General features: G+C 43.2%; 1 protein-coding gene across 1 annotated transcript in view; it reads right to left on the bottom strand.

Annotated features, from left to right (window-relative positions):
* Nucleotides 1-16,341, bottom strand: part of SDR42E2 (short chain dehydrogenase/reductase family 42E, member 2) — a 61,826-nt gene that overhangs the window by 7,822 nt on the left and 37,663 nt on the right. Inside the window, exons 6-9 of the mRNA XM_063429486.1 lie at nucleotides 5,440-5,522; nucleotides 4,993-5,130; nucleotides 4,622-4,687; nucleotides 4,004-4,067 (exon numbers count right to left, since the gene is read on the bottom strand). Coding sequence (XP_063285556.1) covers nucleotides 4,004-4,067; nucleotides 4,622-4,687; nucleotides 4,993-5,130; nucleotides 5,440-5,522 — 351 coding nt within the window. The remainder of the gene's footprint in view (nucleotides 1-4,003; nucleotides 4,068-4,621; nucleotides 4,688-4,992; nucleotides 5,131-5,439; nucleotides 5,523-16,341) is intronic.

Here is a 16,341-nt window from a genome sequence, read left to right on the forward strand (position 1 = left end):
GGGTAACATATCTTGGTCAGACCACGCAGACGTGTCTATCACAATGGGCAACCTATGTGTAGCATCCCCATGAACGTGGAGACTGAACACGTCTTTGCTACAGGACCCGGAGTTACAAGAACAGATTCGGAAAGAGATAATAGAATACTTCGACTTGAACATCAACCCGGAGGTGAACGCGAGCACTATATGGGCAGCTAATAAGGGGGTTGTGAGAGGGACCCTGATCAAATTGGTCACCAGAAGGAAGAAAATGAAACACCAGAAGCTGGAGACCTTACTGGGACAACTGAGAACCATCGAACAGAAACACCAAACTGCGCCAGATGAGAGAACCTATAGGCAACTGGAAGCTGTGAGAAGAGGCATCCGTACACTATTACTGGATGATACAGCTAGATCCATGGTTTGGTCAAAACGGACATACTTTGAAAAATCTAACAAAATGGACATTCTCCTGGCTAGGACGCTTCAGCCCAGGCAGGAACGGTCCCACGTTACAGCCATCAGACTTCCTGACGGCACGACAAAATCGAAACCGGCTGAGATAGCTAGGGTCTTTGAAGATTTTTATAAAAGGTTGTACAACCACACGCCGGACAGAAGTCCCCATGGGGAGCATGAAGAGGATCATATACTTCAATACCTGGACAACCTAGGGATGACCAGATTGAGCAGAGAGGCAGTAAGTAATCTGGCGGCGGATATTACCGAAGACGAAGTGGACAAAGCTATCTCGAGTTTGAAAGGCAACAGAGCACCAGGACCAGACGGATCGATGGCACATATTACAAGACCTTCACTTCAGGGAGGAGCTCACACCTCAACTGGTACGATTTTTTGATAACCTACGGCGGGGAGGACAACTGGACCCTGACATGTCTCTGGCTACCATCCTGTTACTGCCCAAACCAGGAAAAGATCCACTTCATCCAGAAAATTATAGGCCCATATCGCTAATTAACCATGACCTGAAGATTCTGGCGAGGATACAAGCGGACAGATTGAACCCGTTGTTGAACTCGCTCATCCATGCAGACCAGGTCAGTTTTATCCAAGGCAGGCAATTGTTTGAAAATACTAGGAGGAATATAGATTTGATTTGGAAACAAGTGACTACTGGGACGCCCACTCTAGTGGTATCCAAAGATGCAGAAAAGGCCTTCGACAGGGTCTGGTGGCAATTTCTGTTTTCGGTATTGAGGAGTATGGGCTTCCCGGAAGGATATTTAACAATAACGAGAGCGATGTACCATAATGTGCGGGCACAGGTGCAGATAACAGGAGCCTCACTAAACCCTTTTAGGCTATACAATGGAACCAGACAGGGGTGCCCTCTTTCCCCCCTCCTCTTTGTATTGGCATTGGAGCCTTTGCTACAAGCGATACGTCGGCATCCGAACATTAGAGGTGTTAGAGTTGGTGACAAAGAATTTACAGTATCGGCCTACGCGGACGATGTCCTCCTGACTGTTACGAACCTGACGGAATTGATGTCGGCAATACAGGAGGTAATAACAGAATACGGTAAGGTATCAGGATACAAGGCAAATATCCAAAAGTCCAGTGCTCTTCCAGTCGGTCTCACGGAGGCCGATACAGCCCCAGAGAATTTTGAAATATAGAAAGAACCAGACTACAACGGCTCCACCAGTTATATCAAAATGGAGAGGTCGTCCAATTTGCAGAACTCCAACAAGGCAATCACTTAACCCCTGTGAATTTTTTTAGATATGTTCAGATCCGTGACTTTGCTAGAAGACCACACATTAAAACAGCAGCCCTGGGAAGGCTAAACTTCTATGTCAGGCTTTGCCTGGACGGGGCAGCCCCCAAGGGTATGATCACGCTCTTATAAGCCCACCTTAGTGCAGAAAATGGAGAATGGGGTAGACTGACATATACAGATCAATGGGAGATGGACCTTGGGGAGGTCTTGGAGGGAGTAGAGTGGCAGGAAATATGGGAGGCGAATGCCACAGTTTCAATTTGTGTCACTCTCCAGGAGCAAACGTGGAAAACCATGCTTAGGTGGTATACCACGCCAGTAAAACTATATAAAATGCACAAAATGGACACTGATGACTGTTGGAAGGGTTGCGGAGCCCGAGGAACATACATCCACATGTGGTAGGACTGCCCGAAGTTACGTAGCTTCTGGAGGTCCGTGGAGGATCTTTTGAAACAGACGTTCGACCGGCCCCTGGGCATGGACCCATGGATCTACCTGTTAAATAGATCACTGGACGGATGGACTAGGAGAGAACAGAAATAAGTACATAAGATAACTCTGAGTGCACACCGTGCAATAGCGACCGCATGGCTCTCACCAGTGGGCCCAGAATTCCCGGGGGTAATATCTAGGATCAGAGGATGTAGAATTATGGACGACTTGACATCAAGGGTAAGAGGGACGACAGCGGCATTTCAAAAAAATTTGGCAACCATGGGACAACAGTTTAGTGGGTTAGAGCGGAGACTGATAGGGCCCATTTTTTGGGGGGTCAGACCCAAATTAGTAAAAAAGACCCCTCCTCATGAGGGACATAATTATTGCGCTGTCATTGGGGGGGCCTCCGCCCTCCTCCCAGCCCCCCTTCTCTCCTCTTTGCTCGCCCTTTCCTGACTATATATCTTCTTTCTCTTCCTTTTTCTTAAAATTGCATACCTTTCCTGTCTCATCTGTTTTTGTTTTTTTGTTTTTTTTGGTCTTTCCCCTGTTTTTTCTGGGGAATGAGGCCTTTTTTCTTTTTCCAGGCATGATCACACTGTCGGAGGAACAAGGTAGCTCATGGGTAAGATTAGTTATTGAATAGAACGGGCTCCTTATATCACCTAAATGCCTTTCCTTATATAAAATATAAAACCCTCAGTAGACGGCAGGTGCCAATGGTTTTTTAAGGAATGGGCATGTATTGTATTTGTTGAACTGCATTATGTTTCCAAGAATTGTATTCAAGTTGGCTTCTGTGTAAGCCCAAAAGTGGATGTACACTTGCTATGTCTATTGAGTGAAAAATAAAGAATAATAAAAAAATATATATTTGATAAGAATGTTTGTTGCCACTTAAATAGCTGTTAGTTCTAATTTTCAATCTTGTACTCTTTTCTTGATAGTTCTTTCTCTGATGATGTTGTATTTTTGGTCTCTTCATATGTCTTAGCTTTTCCTTGCATTCATCTATTACTTTGATATTTCATATAAAATAAATATCAAGATGTTTGCACACATACAGGGTTAGTCACTGAGGTGAGAATTGTTAGGAATTCAAAGTAGATTTAAATTTTAAGGCCAAAATAGCTGACCCAAAAACATTATCCAGGCCAGCTCTGCTTCTAGATTGGCTTTTTTGGCTTTAAATGTGAAAATTACTTTGAATTAAATTTAAATTCTTGACAATTCTTAGTTAAGTGTAAAGCCCTGTTTCTGTTTTTAAAAACAGAATTCAGATAACACTTGTTTATGTTGGATGTTAAAGTAGAGGCAATAAGCGTGGGAACCGATGAAATCAGTAGAAACATTCCATCGGTGATTACTCCACCGTTATACCTTCCACCACTTCTCGGAACATGATACTTTCAAGTCTGCACATCTACAGGGAATACCTGGCGGAGAGTGGTCCCCAGACTCCTCTACATATACATTAGAAGGTCTTCTGACAGCCCACATATAATATTGCTTCAATTTGTGCATTTTTTCTCCTCTATTCATATTCCCTGTGTAGGCTTCACTTGGGCTTGGTTTGATTATTTAACAGACATATGACTTTGTATTATAGGGAAGGGAAGGAGAATCTAGGCCACCCTGGTGGTGTTAATGTCTATGAACACTCTTCCAGACAGAGGCTGAATAAGGAGTATGGGACCTGTAGTCTACAACAGGTAGGTTGCCATTCGTTGGTCATATTTTAGGTTTCTGCGTACTGACATGCTTACTGAATAGATGGAAAACATTCTGCAAGAAACATTGCTATAGCCAAGAATGTTGAATACTTTTTTTTACCTGCAGTGTACACTAATGAAGAGGGAATCTTTATCCATGGATCATTCAGGCCCAGTTTCTCAAACTAAAAATGCCCAAGAGAAAAGAGGACAAAATAAGTAACAATATGTCCTACAGAATGTCCAGTGACTCTTGGCGTTTAGATGTATCTTGCCTAGCGTATGTGGACACACGTTTAATGAACATATCAGATCAAAATCATTAATATGGAATTAGACACCGGTTCAACGTTTACCGATAGACTGGTGCTGATCAGTCAGAATCTAAACACATCGATCTCAAAAAAACATTGATGTTTGAATCTTAATTTTTTTTTTTTGAAGGACCTTATAATAACAATGTTTATAATTTCTCAGAATCCCAGCTGAGCAGGTAGGTCTCAGAGGGGCTTGGTGAAGTAGAAGTCTTGAGGTGAACATAAATTTAAAGTATTTAGGTATTATGCGTGGGACTTGGTTGCAATTTTACCTCCTCAGAAATATGGAACCCAAATGTTTATAGACCAAATACTGAACACAGATAGGTACCATGAAATTATTATTCTAGTTCATAGGGGAAAGAGAATTACTCTTGTCCTGTGTTTACAAGCTTTTCAGACATGCTCTATAATATACTTACCAATGGATGAAGCCAGTCAAATAAATTCACATTTTCCCCATCATGTATGTAATATGCTTTTCCACTCTGAAAAATGATTTTAAAAAGTTCTAATCAGTCAGTGGTCCTCTGTCATCTAGGATGCTACTATAGTTTGCAATTAAAAAAAAGATGTAAGGAAAACACATTGATGAATAAGACAAAAAATCAAAGATTGAGATAAATACCCCAATGTGGTCAAACGTGGGTCTACCAGAAAAGCAAATGATATCTCCAGCTCTCCAATTTAGAGCTGCTTGGAATTGATTTTCCCACCTGGACCTCTTTGCCATCAGTTGTAATTCCCTGCCCCTCATTAAGCTATGCTTTTAGTATACATACAGCTTACTTACTGCTATAAATTCTTTGCTAGAAGTCAGGCCTTTGGCAGCTAAGATATGAGCTTCTATCAAATTGCACAAGTGAATCCAGTTCATTTTGGTGCTGTTACTTCCAAATTTGAAACACAGTAGTCTTCTTTCAATATTTACCTGAGGAAACACAAGCACGAGTTGTTACAGTGCCTGCGACAAACAATTATTAAACAGATTAATTGCTATAGGGTGAATCTAAAAAAATACCCTATATATGAAATGAACAAAATTAATAATTATTTGAAGCACATTCACAATAACAAATGTAAGTAGACATATTAACCTTTGAAAGCGACACTGTCACTGTCTGGGAACTTTGCCGAATTCGCAGAGACACTATGGTTTTGGGGCATACACAAGAGGACAAAGGTAATTAACATCACATATTTACCGCTACATGACTTTGACCTGTTATGGTACACTTACAGCAAGTCTGGGTAAATGTCTCCTCTCATCAGGTCCATAAATACCAGGTGGTCGTAGCACACAGGTATGAAGTGTATTGCCATCTACAAATAGTTAAATAAGAAATGTTAATTCAATGACAAAAAAAAATGGTAAAATGTTAATCCACCGGGTGTAGATCACTTTGGCATTAATATGGTTTATCAATATAAAACATAAATGATAGTTTTAGAATTTAAAATATTAATATGTTTAGCAACTTACTCAATGATACTAAAGAATAAAGTGGAAATGTTGGCACATTTCAGATTCATTTTGGTTCAAGGAAAAGAGATTTGTAGCAAAAACCATCTGTACATGTGCATGGCAAACAAAGACACAATTGACAGTTACACATAGCACCCACTAACACACTGACAGTCATACACAGACACACAAATACACTGACAGTTAAACATAGACATACACTAACTCAGACATACACAGACACACACTTACATACCTACTGACAGTCATACACAGACACACATTGACACACAGATACACTGACAGTTAAATATAGACATACACTAACTCAGACATACACAGACATGCACTAACATACCTAGTGACAGTCATACACAGACACACGCTGACATTTAAACATAGACACTAATTCAGATATACAGAGGCACACGCACTAACACACCCACTGACAGTCATACATGCACTAACACACTAGCACTTTGTGAGTTAAAGTTGTTCCGCTCTTGAATTCTATTGGCTGTTCATTGATATACCGACCAATATTAAAGGAACACGCCAGTATTAAACACAAATACATATGCTCACATCTGCAATTCCTGAATCTGGATTGTTCTTGCAGGAGAACACGGTTAGCTTCACTGAGCTAAACAGGGCCATGACAGGTCACTCCCATTTGCTGAGAGTGTTAGTTCATTGCTCTTAGACAATGAGCGCAACCCTTTATCGGATCAGCTTAGTTTATTGAAAACATCCAGCTTCCTCTACAGTGGAAGAACGGATGCGGCGAAGGCATCCAAATCCCCAGGTAACAGGATACCAAGACACTCCTGGCACTATAACCACTACAAAAAGCAGTAACGGTTATGGTGCTTGGAATGTTCCTTTAAGTGAAATCCAAATTATAAAGATGGGAAGCACTGTAAGATAATTCATATTTTATCTGCCTTCAGGAACGAGGGCTATGAGAGAAAAAGCTAAAATAGGAACAAAAACATTTTAACAAAATTATGGAAAAAAAACATTATGTAGGAAACATACACTTATTTTACACTGACTATCCCTTTAAGTATTAGCATTATACTTAATGCATGGTTTAATGAATAAATCAATTTGGACTTATAACTGGATAGCAAGAAAGCTTTAATGTTTTATTTGTTTGTGTTTAATCATGCCAACTTTTTCTGCCCTTACCTCCCAACTTGAAGGACTTCAGTTGGCTACTGCAGTAAATATTATAGTTTGGGGACACCACACTGTACTAATGCTTACAATTTATAGCTACAACTTTGGCAAAAGTCACCACTCTCAGGATAATTTGATCACAAGAGATACAAATGAAATAGAGAGAGGCAATCTATTTTTCAATACACTGCTTTGCCAATACTAGATCACTTGTATACATTCTAAGCATTTATGGTGTCCTTGAAGGTATCAGGTGGCATACGATCTTGGTGTAACAAGTGCACGGCTAAATATAACCTTGTCTCACCTGGTTTCTGGGTTTCAAGTTGCACTTTTCATTAATTTGTCTTACACTGGCATTTCTAACCTTATCGTGGCTCTAAAAGGTTTAAGTACTGACTTGACTCCCGGATTATGGAAATGCCAAAGGTCGGACAATAAATAATTCTAGCAGGGGATATCTATGTGAGCCGAAATGAAACATTTTACAACAACAATTAGGAATATTTATAATTTGGCTTATCATCAAGTGAATATTTTTTGATAATATACATGCATGCATAATACATTATTAGCTGTACACTTGTTATAAGGGTTATAAAAATATAATATTAAAAAAAAATACTTATCGCACAATACACACTATTTTGTTACTTTGTTACTTTTGTTTAATTTTAGTTAAGGCTGTTTAGTTTTCTGTCTGTGGGTAGGTATTTTTTGTATTTATTTTTTTTAAAAAGCAAGGCAATAAATATAGGTGGAAATGCAGTCCATATGGAACTTGGAATATCCGGTCCTTCCTTTCACTTAAAAGAACATTCCCACCCATAAATTTAATTTTAATGAAGTTGTTATGGTAGCAGGATCCTGGTCTTACCTAATGGCCGCCTCAATCTGCAATGATCTGGAAGGTTTTGCAGAGTGTGCCAGCAGGCTGAGAGTATCAAGTAAAGTAATATTGTGCTCAGTGACTCCAGCTCCCATACTGACTTCATTGAGATAAAGTGGTTATGTTGGCTGGGCAATTTAGAAGTGTCCCTTTAATTACCGCAAGGAGTGTGGTCACCTAGAACACATACTGTTCCAGAATTTGGTTGGTGTGTGCAATCTCTGCCTACAGTCATGTTCTTTCATCTATTTAACTGAATGAGTACTATTATATATAGGATAAGCAACCTTTGGCACTCCAGATGTTGTGGACTACTTCTCCCTTGATGCTTTACCAGCATTATGGCTGTTAGAGGATCATGGGAGATGTGGTTCACAACATCTGGAGTGACAAAGGTTGCCTTCCACCACTATAGAATATGGAGGTCAAGTTTGCTGTGTTTTGTATTCCTTGCATAATACATAACCAGAAACCCACCTCAACAAACATAACAGAAACTGATGGAGATTGGTAGACAAGGACCAGATTTTAAACACTGAAACGAACATGTTCTGGACTTTTATACCTTATTCACGAGAAACCAGCCTTTGTTAGCCATGAATTACCATGATCCTCAACTTACTTACATGAAAATTATTACAGTTTAACCCCTTAGTGACCAGACCGTTTTTGAATTTTCTTACCGTTAAGGACCAAGGCTGTTTTTCAATTTCTGTGGTGTTTGTGTTTAGCTGTAATTTACCTCTTACTCATTTACTGTACCCAGTTACTCATTTACTGTATACAGTTTTTCCTCACCATTAAATGGTCTTTCTAAAGATTCCATTATTTTCATCATATCATATAATTTATGATAACATTTCTTATAAAATATGATAAAAAAAAACACAAAACACTTTTTTAAACTTTGACCGCCAAAATCTGTTACGCATCTACAACCGCAACAAAAACACCCATGCTAAATAGTTTCAAAATTTTGTGCTGAGTTTAAAAATACCTAATGTTAACATGTTTTTAGCTTTTTTGTGCAAGTTATAGAGCAATAAGTACAAGTAGCACTTTGCTATTTCCAAACCATTTTTTTTTCATTGTAACACTGATATCTGTCAGGAATCCATGAAAAACCCTTCACATGTATATAGTTTTTAAAAGAAGACAACCTAAGGTATTAAACCTGGGGTATTTTGACTCTTTTAATGCAACCATTTTACCACCAATCTATGCCAAATTTAAAAAAATAATAATAATTGGCATTTTATTTTCACACACATAGCAATTTAAGAATACATGCACTTAGAACTTTAAGGGTTACTGCCAAAGAATACCCCAATATGTGTTCAGAAACATCCTGAGTACAGTGATACCACCCATGTATAGGTGTGTCGGGTTCTCTGGGGGCTAAAAGACCGTATTTGAAGGGTGCGCATTCCAGTTTTCCAACTTGGAATTTTCACAGCTGGTCATCATGCACCCATGTCCTATTTGCGACGTTTTTGAAGCCGGCCAATGTAATTTACCCCCATCAAACCATATATATTTTTTTTTTCTCTCACATTGTACTTCAGGCATGGATTCTCAGTTCCTGTTATGTGTTACTGACAAAGAACACCCCAATATGTGTTCAGCAACATCTCCTGAGCACAACAGCACCCCCAATGTACAGGTTGTATGGGTTTTTGCAAACTTACAGGGGTCAAATGTAAGGCTTTCCCCTTTTCCATGTTTGCACATTGAAATTTGCCAGATTTTTTTGCTGGGCCAGGTTTGCTGGGCCTATGTTGTCTTTGAGACCGTATCGCAGCCCAGGAATGAAAATAAACCCCATCATGGCATACCATTTGTAAAAGTAGACAACCCACGGTATTTGAAATGGGGTATGTCCAGTCTTTTTTTAGTAGCCACTTAGTCACAAACCCTGGCCAAAATTAGCGTTTATATATATATATATTTTGCATTTTTGACACATAAACTGCCATTTTACCAATGATATTATCAGTATAATACATTTTACTGCTCTAAAACACTTATATTTGTGTAGAGTAATGTCGCACGAGTACAACAGTACCACTCATGTACAGGTTTTATGGTGATTTGGAAAGTAATTTTTATTGTCATCACATTGTATTTGTGGAATTCAAACATGGTATTGTAAAAGCATATGATCGCCTACGCAGAGGCGTTAACATTGAAACAGGTAAACTGAACATGTGTAGTTAGCTTAATTAAGCAGGTGTGTACCCTGCGTACTTCAAGATACATTGTCTAGGCGGGTATAACCTGGTGTGATTTGGGTCTGTGTGGTTGTCCTGTTTTAGTTGGTTTGCGTAGTTGTTTTGTGTTAGTTGATTTGTGTAGTTGCCTTGTGTTAACTGGTTTGTGTAGATATTTTTTGTTATCTGGTTTGTGTGGTCGCCTCACGTTAGCTGGTTTGTGTAGGTGTTTTGTGGTAGCTAGCTTGTGGAGTTGCTTTGTGCTAGTTGGTATTTGTAGTAGTCTTGTGTTGGCTAGTTTGTTGTGATTGTGTTTTCTTTTCACCTATGTAGTCACAGCATATACATCACATTTAGTCCTTTTGGTGCCTGCGCAGAGGCACTGTATATTGTACATCTGGTATGAAATTGTATCCGGTCAACGGGTGCGACCATTGCATTAGTATATTGTTTCCTGTGTCTAGGTGGTTAATGCCGATATTTGTTCTGGTATTGGCTGTGGCACCTGTTCATATTTGCTTGGTATAGTAAGAGCGTTTTTGTGGCTCGGTCTGTAGCATCTGTCCTGAGTCTTGGTGTGCCCGTAGGTAGTGTATGGAGTTGTGCTTTGATCGAAATTGTAGGTTGTGTCGTTAGTTGGGGTATGGTTTGAGTCTGAGGTATGAGGTGTGAGTCTGGTACTTGTGTGGGGCGGAAGGGAGGGAGAGGAAGAGGGGGAGAAGAAGAAGGAAAAAAAAAAAGGGGAAGGGAGGGGAGGCGGCTTGGGGGCGGGTGGGTATCTTAGTTATCCGGTCGCTCTTTCTCTCCCTTCCCTGTTCCGGGGAGCTCTACTCCGCAGGTGCCCAAGGTGGTCTTCCCCTGCACGCTGCCCGTGTGCTCCTCTCAGCGTTCAGATGCATTCAAGAGCGTCACATAGTCATCCGAGGCGATGTGTCTTAGCCAGTAGAACCATCTCTTAATATGTTTCTCTTTAGCGTTTGCAGTCGTTGCCTTCAGGTCCTCGAATCTCCTGGTGTCTTCCACCTCCTTCACCCAGCGCTTGAGTGAGGGGGTGCATGGTTGCCTCCAGAAGACTGGGATTGTTGCTTTTGCTGCATTGAGGAGCCTCGGTATCACTGATCGTTTGTATGCCGGTGTGGGTGTTGTTGTATGGTGTAGTAGAAAAGGTGCCGGTGCCACTGGGATGTTTTCGTCTGTGGTTTCGTTAAGCACTCGGCCCACCGCTTCCCAGAACGGGCGGATGAGGGAGCAGTCCCACCATAGGTGGAGGAATGATCCCGGATCCTTTCCGCATCACCAGCACGTGTTTGGTTTCGTGCTGTCTCTAGCATGTAGATTCGCTGGGGTGATGTACCATCTCGTAAATACTTTATACGAATTTTCTTGGAGCCTTGCCGACCCTGGGGTCTTCTGGGTGAGTGTAATGATCTTATTCCAGCCTGCGTCCGTGAGTGTTACGTCTAGGTCGTCTTCCCAGTGCCTAATGCACGGTGGTGCCAGAAGGTATCGTCCAGTCGTCAATGTGGTGTAGATCTGGGAGATCGCTCTGGGGGGGGGGGGTGCCTCTGACAGGCATAGGGACTCAAACTCTGTACAATCCCGCGTAAGGCTCGGTCATTGGGGGATCGAGCGTGCATATCTCTGTAGTTGTTCCCTTGCTATGGTGTGGAGGAAGGTGTGCCTTTGGTCCGGAAACAGGTCTGCAATTCGCTTTATAGAGCAAGGGGGTGTGAGTACGTCTATCATTCGGGGTATTGTGGTGTCGGTCCTCAGTCTCAGGGTGGGTCCCATGTCTCCCGCCGGGAAATCTGGGTTTCTCCTGAGTGGAAGTAGAGGGCTCGGGTTGGTAGTGAGGTAGTATTTGGGGCCGTTTTGGTGCCAGATGCGGAGGGTGGCTTTCACAAATGGGTTCGCGAGCGGGCTGCGTCGGCTCGCTTCTGGGGTGATCCACGGTAGGGCTCTAAGGTCGAAATCGGAGCTATCCGCTTCAAGTTGAACCCATAGCTAGTCTCTTGGTGTTGTCGACCAACCGATGATTCGGGTGAGGTGGGTTGCAATGTAATACTTCCTGAAGTCGGGAAGAGACAGTCGCCCTTTGAGTTTAGGGAGTGTCAATTGGGAGTGGGCTATTCGGGGGGACTTGCCCTTCCATATGAAGTGATGGACTGCCGCTTGGAGTAGGGTCATCTTCACCGCGTTGACGCGGCCTAGTCACGATATGTAATAGGTGTTCCAGGCCTGAAGTTCGGCCTGCGCGGTTTTGAGAAGTGGTAGGTAGTTGGGGTGGTAGAGGTCCGCTGGGTTCGGTGTGAGCCATACCCCTAGGTATCTCATCTTGGTGGCGCACCAGCGGAAGGGAAAGCGACGTCTGAGCGTCTGCGTTTGGGTGTGTCTAACATTGAGGTTTAAGATTTCTGATTTGCTGTAGTTGATGCGTAAGTTGGAGACGTTGACGTATGTTTCGAATTCAGTCATGATCGTGTGTAGCGTCGTGGCCGGTTTTTGTACAATGAAGAGCAGGTCAACTGCATATGCCAGGACTTTGTGGTGTGATCGGCCTATACTGAGTCCACGGATCGCCGCGTTGCCTCTGATGTTGTTAAGGAATGGCTCCAGGGTTAGTGCAAAGAGCAGGGGGGATAGGGGGCACCCTTGGCGTGTTCCGTTGCGGATGTGGAATGGGTCTGTGAGGGACCCGTTGATGCGGAGTCTAGCCGTCGGTGCACTGTAGAGCGCCTCTACCCATTGTATGTATTTGGGGCCGATGCCCAGGCCCCGGAGGGTTTCAAAGAGGAATTCCCAGTCTACCCTGTCAAAAGCCTTTTCGGCGTCTGTGGAGAGGATCAAAGTCTGTTGGTCGGATTGCGCCACTACGGAGATCAGGTTCAATGCCCGTATGGTGTTGTCACAGACCTCTCTTCCAGGGATGAACCCCGTCTGATCTGGGTGGACCAGGTCTGGAAGTAGTGGTGCCAAACGGTTGGCCAGCACGCTCGCCAAGAGCTTGACGTCCACATCCAGGACCGATATCGGGCGGTAGCTTGCGCAGGATGTCGGGTGTTTAACCTCTTTCGGGAGGAAGGTAATGTTCGCTGCCGTGAATGGGGTTGAGGGGGTAGCGCCGTCTAGAATTGAGTTCAGAGCTGAGTGTAGTTTCGGCAGGAGGTCTTGTAGGAAGGTTTTATAGTACTGTAGCGGTAGTCCGTCTGGCCCTGGTGCTTTCCCCGTTTTTGCTTTTCAGATTGCGTATGCCAGTTCTTCTACTGTTATGGGGGCCTCCAATTCGTCCCGGTTTGGGGTGGCTAATTGTTTCAGTCCGGCTGCATCTAGATATGCACGGAGGGCCTCGGTCCTGCGGGGTGCCCTGTTGGCCTGTGCGTCACCTTGTAAATTGTCACAACTGGCCTTATATGCAGGTCCCCATGCAAGGGGCACTCCCCCCAGACCTGAGAGTAAACCACAGTAGAAACAAATACACAATTACATTGGCTCTCAGATCCAGGACACTCCCATACATAATAAGATAATCCCTCCTCTGTGCCTGGGAGATAATTGTACTAATCTAATCCAATTATCGCCAAGCACAGAAAAACATGCAATACAACAACACCCCAAAAGTACCCCTAAAACACACGGAAACTACACAAAATATCCCTGATAGCCCTGATCTGGGGGACTAACATATCCAAAAATCACAGTTCAGGGGTTCGGATTTCCATGGAAGGCATAATTTTGACCGATGCACATGGTCCTATGCCCAATACAGTTCCAGGGAATTAGGACCAACAGTTGGTCTCTCCCTATGGAGTACGGAAGTACAGAAATCACATAAGTTTTTAAAGGGCCTTTTGGCAGGAGGCTGGCAAGCAGGCCCCTCCAAGAACACGTGGCAGAGGCATTTCTGCTACACACACCTTATATGTTCTGGAGAACCAAGTTTTAGAGTCGTGCCCGAAAGATCAATGGCCTTAATGTAACTTAAATTACTGGCAATTAACCTTAATTACTCAATTGAATCCCCTCCAAAGAGAAACATGCGTAACGTCAGCATATACTGATAAGGCGTGAAAAAATAATTAACAAGCAAGCACTTGTTTGACCTGAATTGATCACTTTAAAATATCAAACTTCAAATATAACATGTGCAATATCAAAATTGACCACTAAAGGTCAACATTAAACATGCAGTAATTACCTGACTTCAATTAAACTCCTGTGCAATATCAAAACTGACCACTAGAGGCCGACATTTAAAACATACTGTATTTAACTGAAACAGTTAAGTAAAACAATTCGTATGAAATCGTGTGAAACCTACTACTAAAATAGGGCGTTTGGTTATAAAAATCCAAATGACCCTTGTGGTGGGCTAACTTTCGTATATAACCGAACGTTCCGAGATTAATGAAAACTGTACAAAATAATAGTTTGAGAAATACAACAACTTGGTGTTCGTACGTTTGAGCCGAATAAGTTCCTTTGTGCGCATGCTCCCGAAAGCACGCTAAACCTAAATGGTATACGAACAGGGTGTAAGTAGCTGAAAGACCGTACTATAGCCTAATTGTTCGCACAGCCGCGAAAAAACTGAAAAACGAACAGATGTATGCGAAAGGAAATTAAAGCATAGAGCCGCCACGGAATGACGCTGAGAGCCCGCGACTAAGGTGCGACAGGCGTCTAAAATTAAAACTCCAGGTCTAAAATTCATGTAGAAAAGTTTATTGTATTTCCATCAAATACTGTGCAAAATGTAAATCAACATTTCGACCCGTTCGAGTCGTTATCAAGATCCGGGTCGAACAATTAATAACTTTTCTACACGGATTATAGACCTGGAGTGCCCCTGAGCAGCATCTAAAAAAGCGTGATACCCCTACTGAAACGGCACCCAAACGCCAGATAAGAGCCACCAAGCGATGGGGGACGTCGGGACACACAAAATGACACATTCCAAGTGACAACCGACCCGACCTCCGCCGTACACACCGGTGAGGCCTACTGGCATGGCGGACGCGGTAGAGGTGGCCGCTCTCCTGCTGCCAGGATCAGAGGGAAGATAGACTCAGAGCCCACGTTCCCCCCCTTTGGACCGGTGAGAGATATCCCGGTCCAACCCCCCAAGCTTAACCGGTCACACAAGACACGTACTTGATCAGGAAGGAAACTGAGCACCGGTATGACCGCATATTCAAGGCACTATGGAAAAAGCTGGAAGCTCTCCTGCGGTCTCCGCAAGCGGAAGCCTCACCTGGCGGTATGCAGAGGCCAAAATGAAGAAGCAATGAGATGGATGGGATACCCCTCACTCTCAAAATGGCTACTCATAAGAAAGGGCCCGGCCCAACTGCACCCGACAGGAGCAAAGCTGCGACCAGACTCAGACCGCACGTAGCCCACAAAGCTAAGGGGACCCCCAAGATTCCACACCAAAGGCAACCTCGCCGAAAAGCTGTAGCCCAACACGGACTCAAGAGGAGCAAAGCTCGCCCAGACAGACCGAGGGGAGGGCGGACGGTCAAGCCCACACTAGCAAAAGCCACTACACTGCCACATCGAGCCGGCAACGGCAAACGACCGCACCGACTTGCGCAATCCACTGCCGGGTCCTCAAGACACTCACCAGGCGAACCTGTGACCCTCACCGCCACTCCACTCCTCTGCACACTCGGAACGAGAGCCTCCAGCGCAGGGCGCAGGGTTGTACTCTGCCCACACGAAGCATCGGCTAAACGGTATCGCGGGAGGGGGACTCTCCCTAGGGTAAATGTGAAGCCAGATACCCACACCTGATTGCACACTTGCCTGCTTTACTGTGCAGCTTCCCCCTAGGAGACTCACATAGGCTGGCAGGACTGCAGTTTTTCGCTGACCACCCAAACCCCTTGATAAGCATAGGATTTCACACCATCCGCCTTCGCTAAAGGCCCAAACCGACCCACTTTTGTCAAGCAGATGACCCTACGAACGGACCCTCTTTACTTTGATAACCTTGTATTACTCATGCTATTACTACCTAAACTTGCACTCTGACCAAGCTTGTCTACAGCAGAAATGCATATTCACAGCTGAAGCTATACTGTCTAAATATAACTTAATCATACCTTACATTATAATTTACTTTTACAATCGATTGCTAAAACTTAACCACTATATAAAATGTGCCTGTTAACCTTATGCCCCGCAAGTTAAGCGTGGAAATTGCTTGAGGACTGCTTTCGAGGGCACCTCTAGCCAGCCTGCAATATCTTATGCACCACAAAAAAAAAAAAAAAAAAAAGTGTAATAGGTGTATAGTGTATTATATACACTAAAAGGTTATAAGAACAACAACAGGAGGATAAAGTATATACATAAAGGGTATGAAGATGAGCAAATGAGACCCTGTAGATCTAT

This window comes from Pelobates fuscus, chromosome 8 (genome assembly GCF_036172605.1).
Source record: "Pelobates fuscus isolate aPelFus1 chromosome 8, aPelFus1.pri, whole genome shotgun sequence".
Classification (NCBI taxonomy): Eukaryota; Metazoa; Chordata; class Amphibia; order Anura; family Pelobatidae; genus Pelobates; species Pelobates fuscus.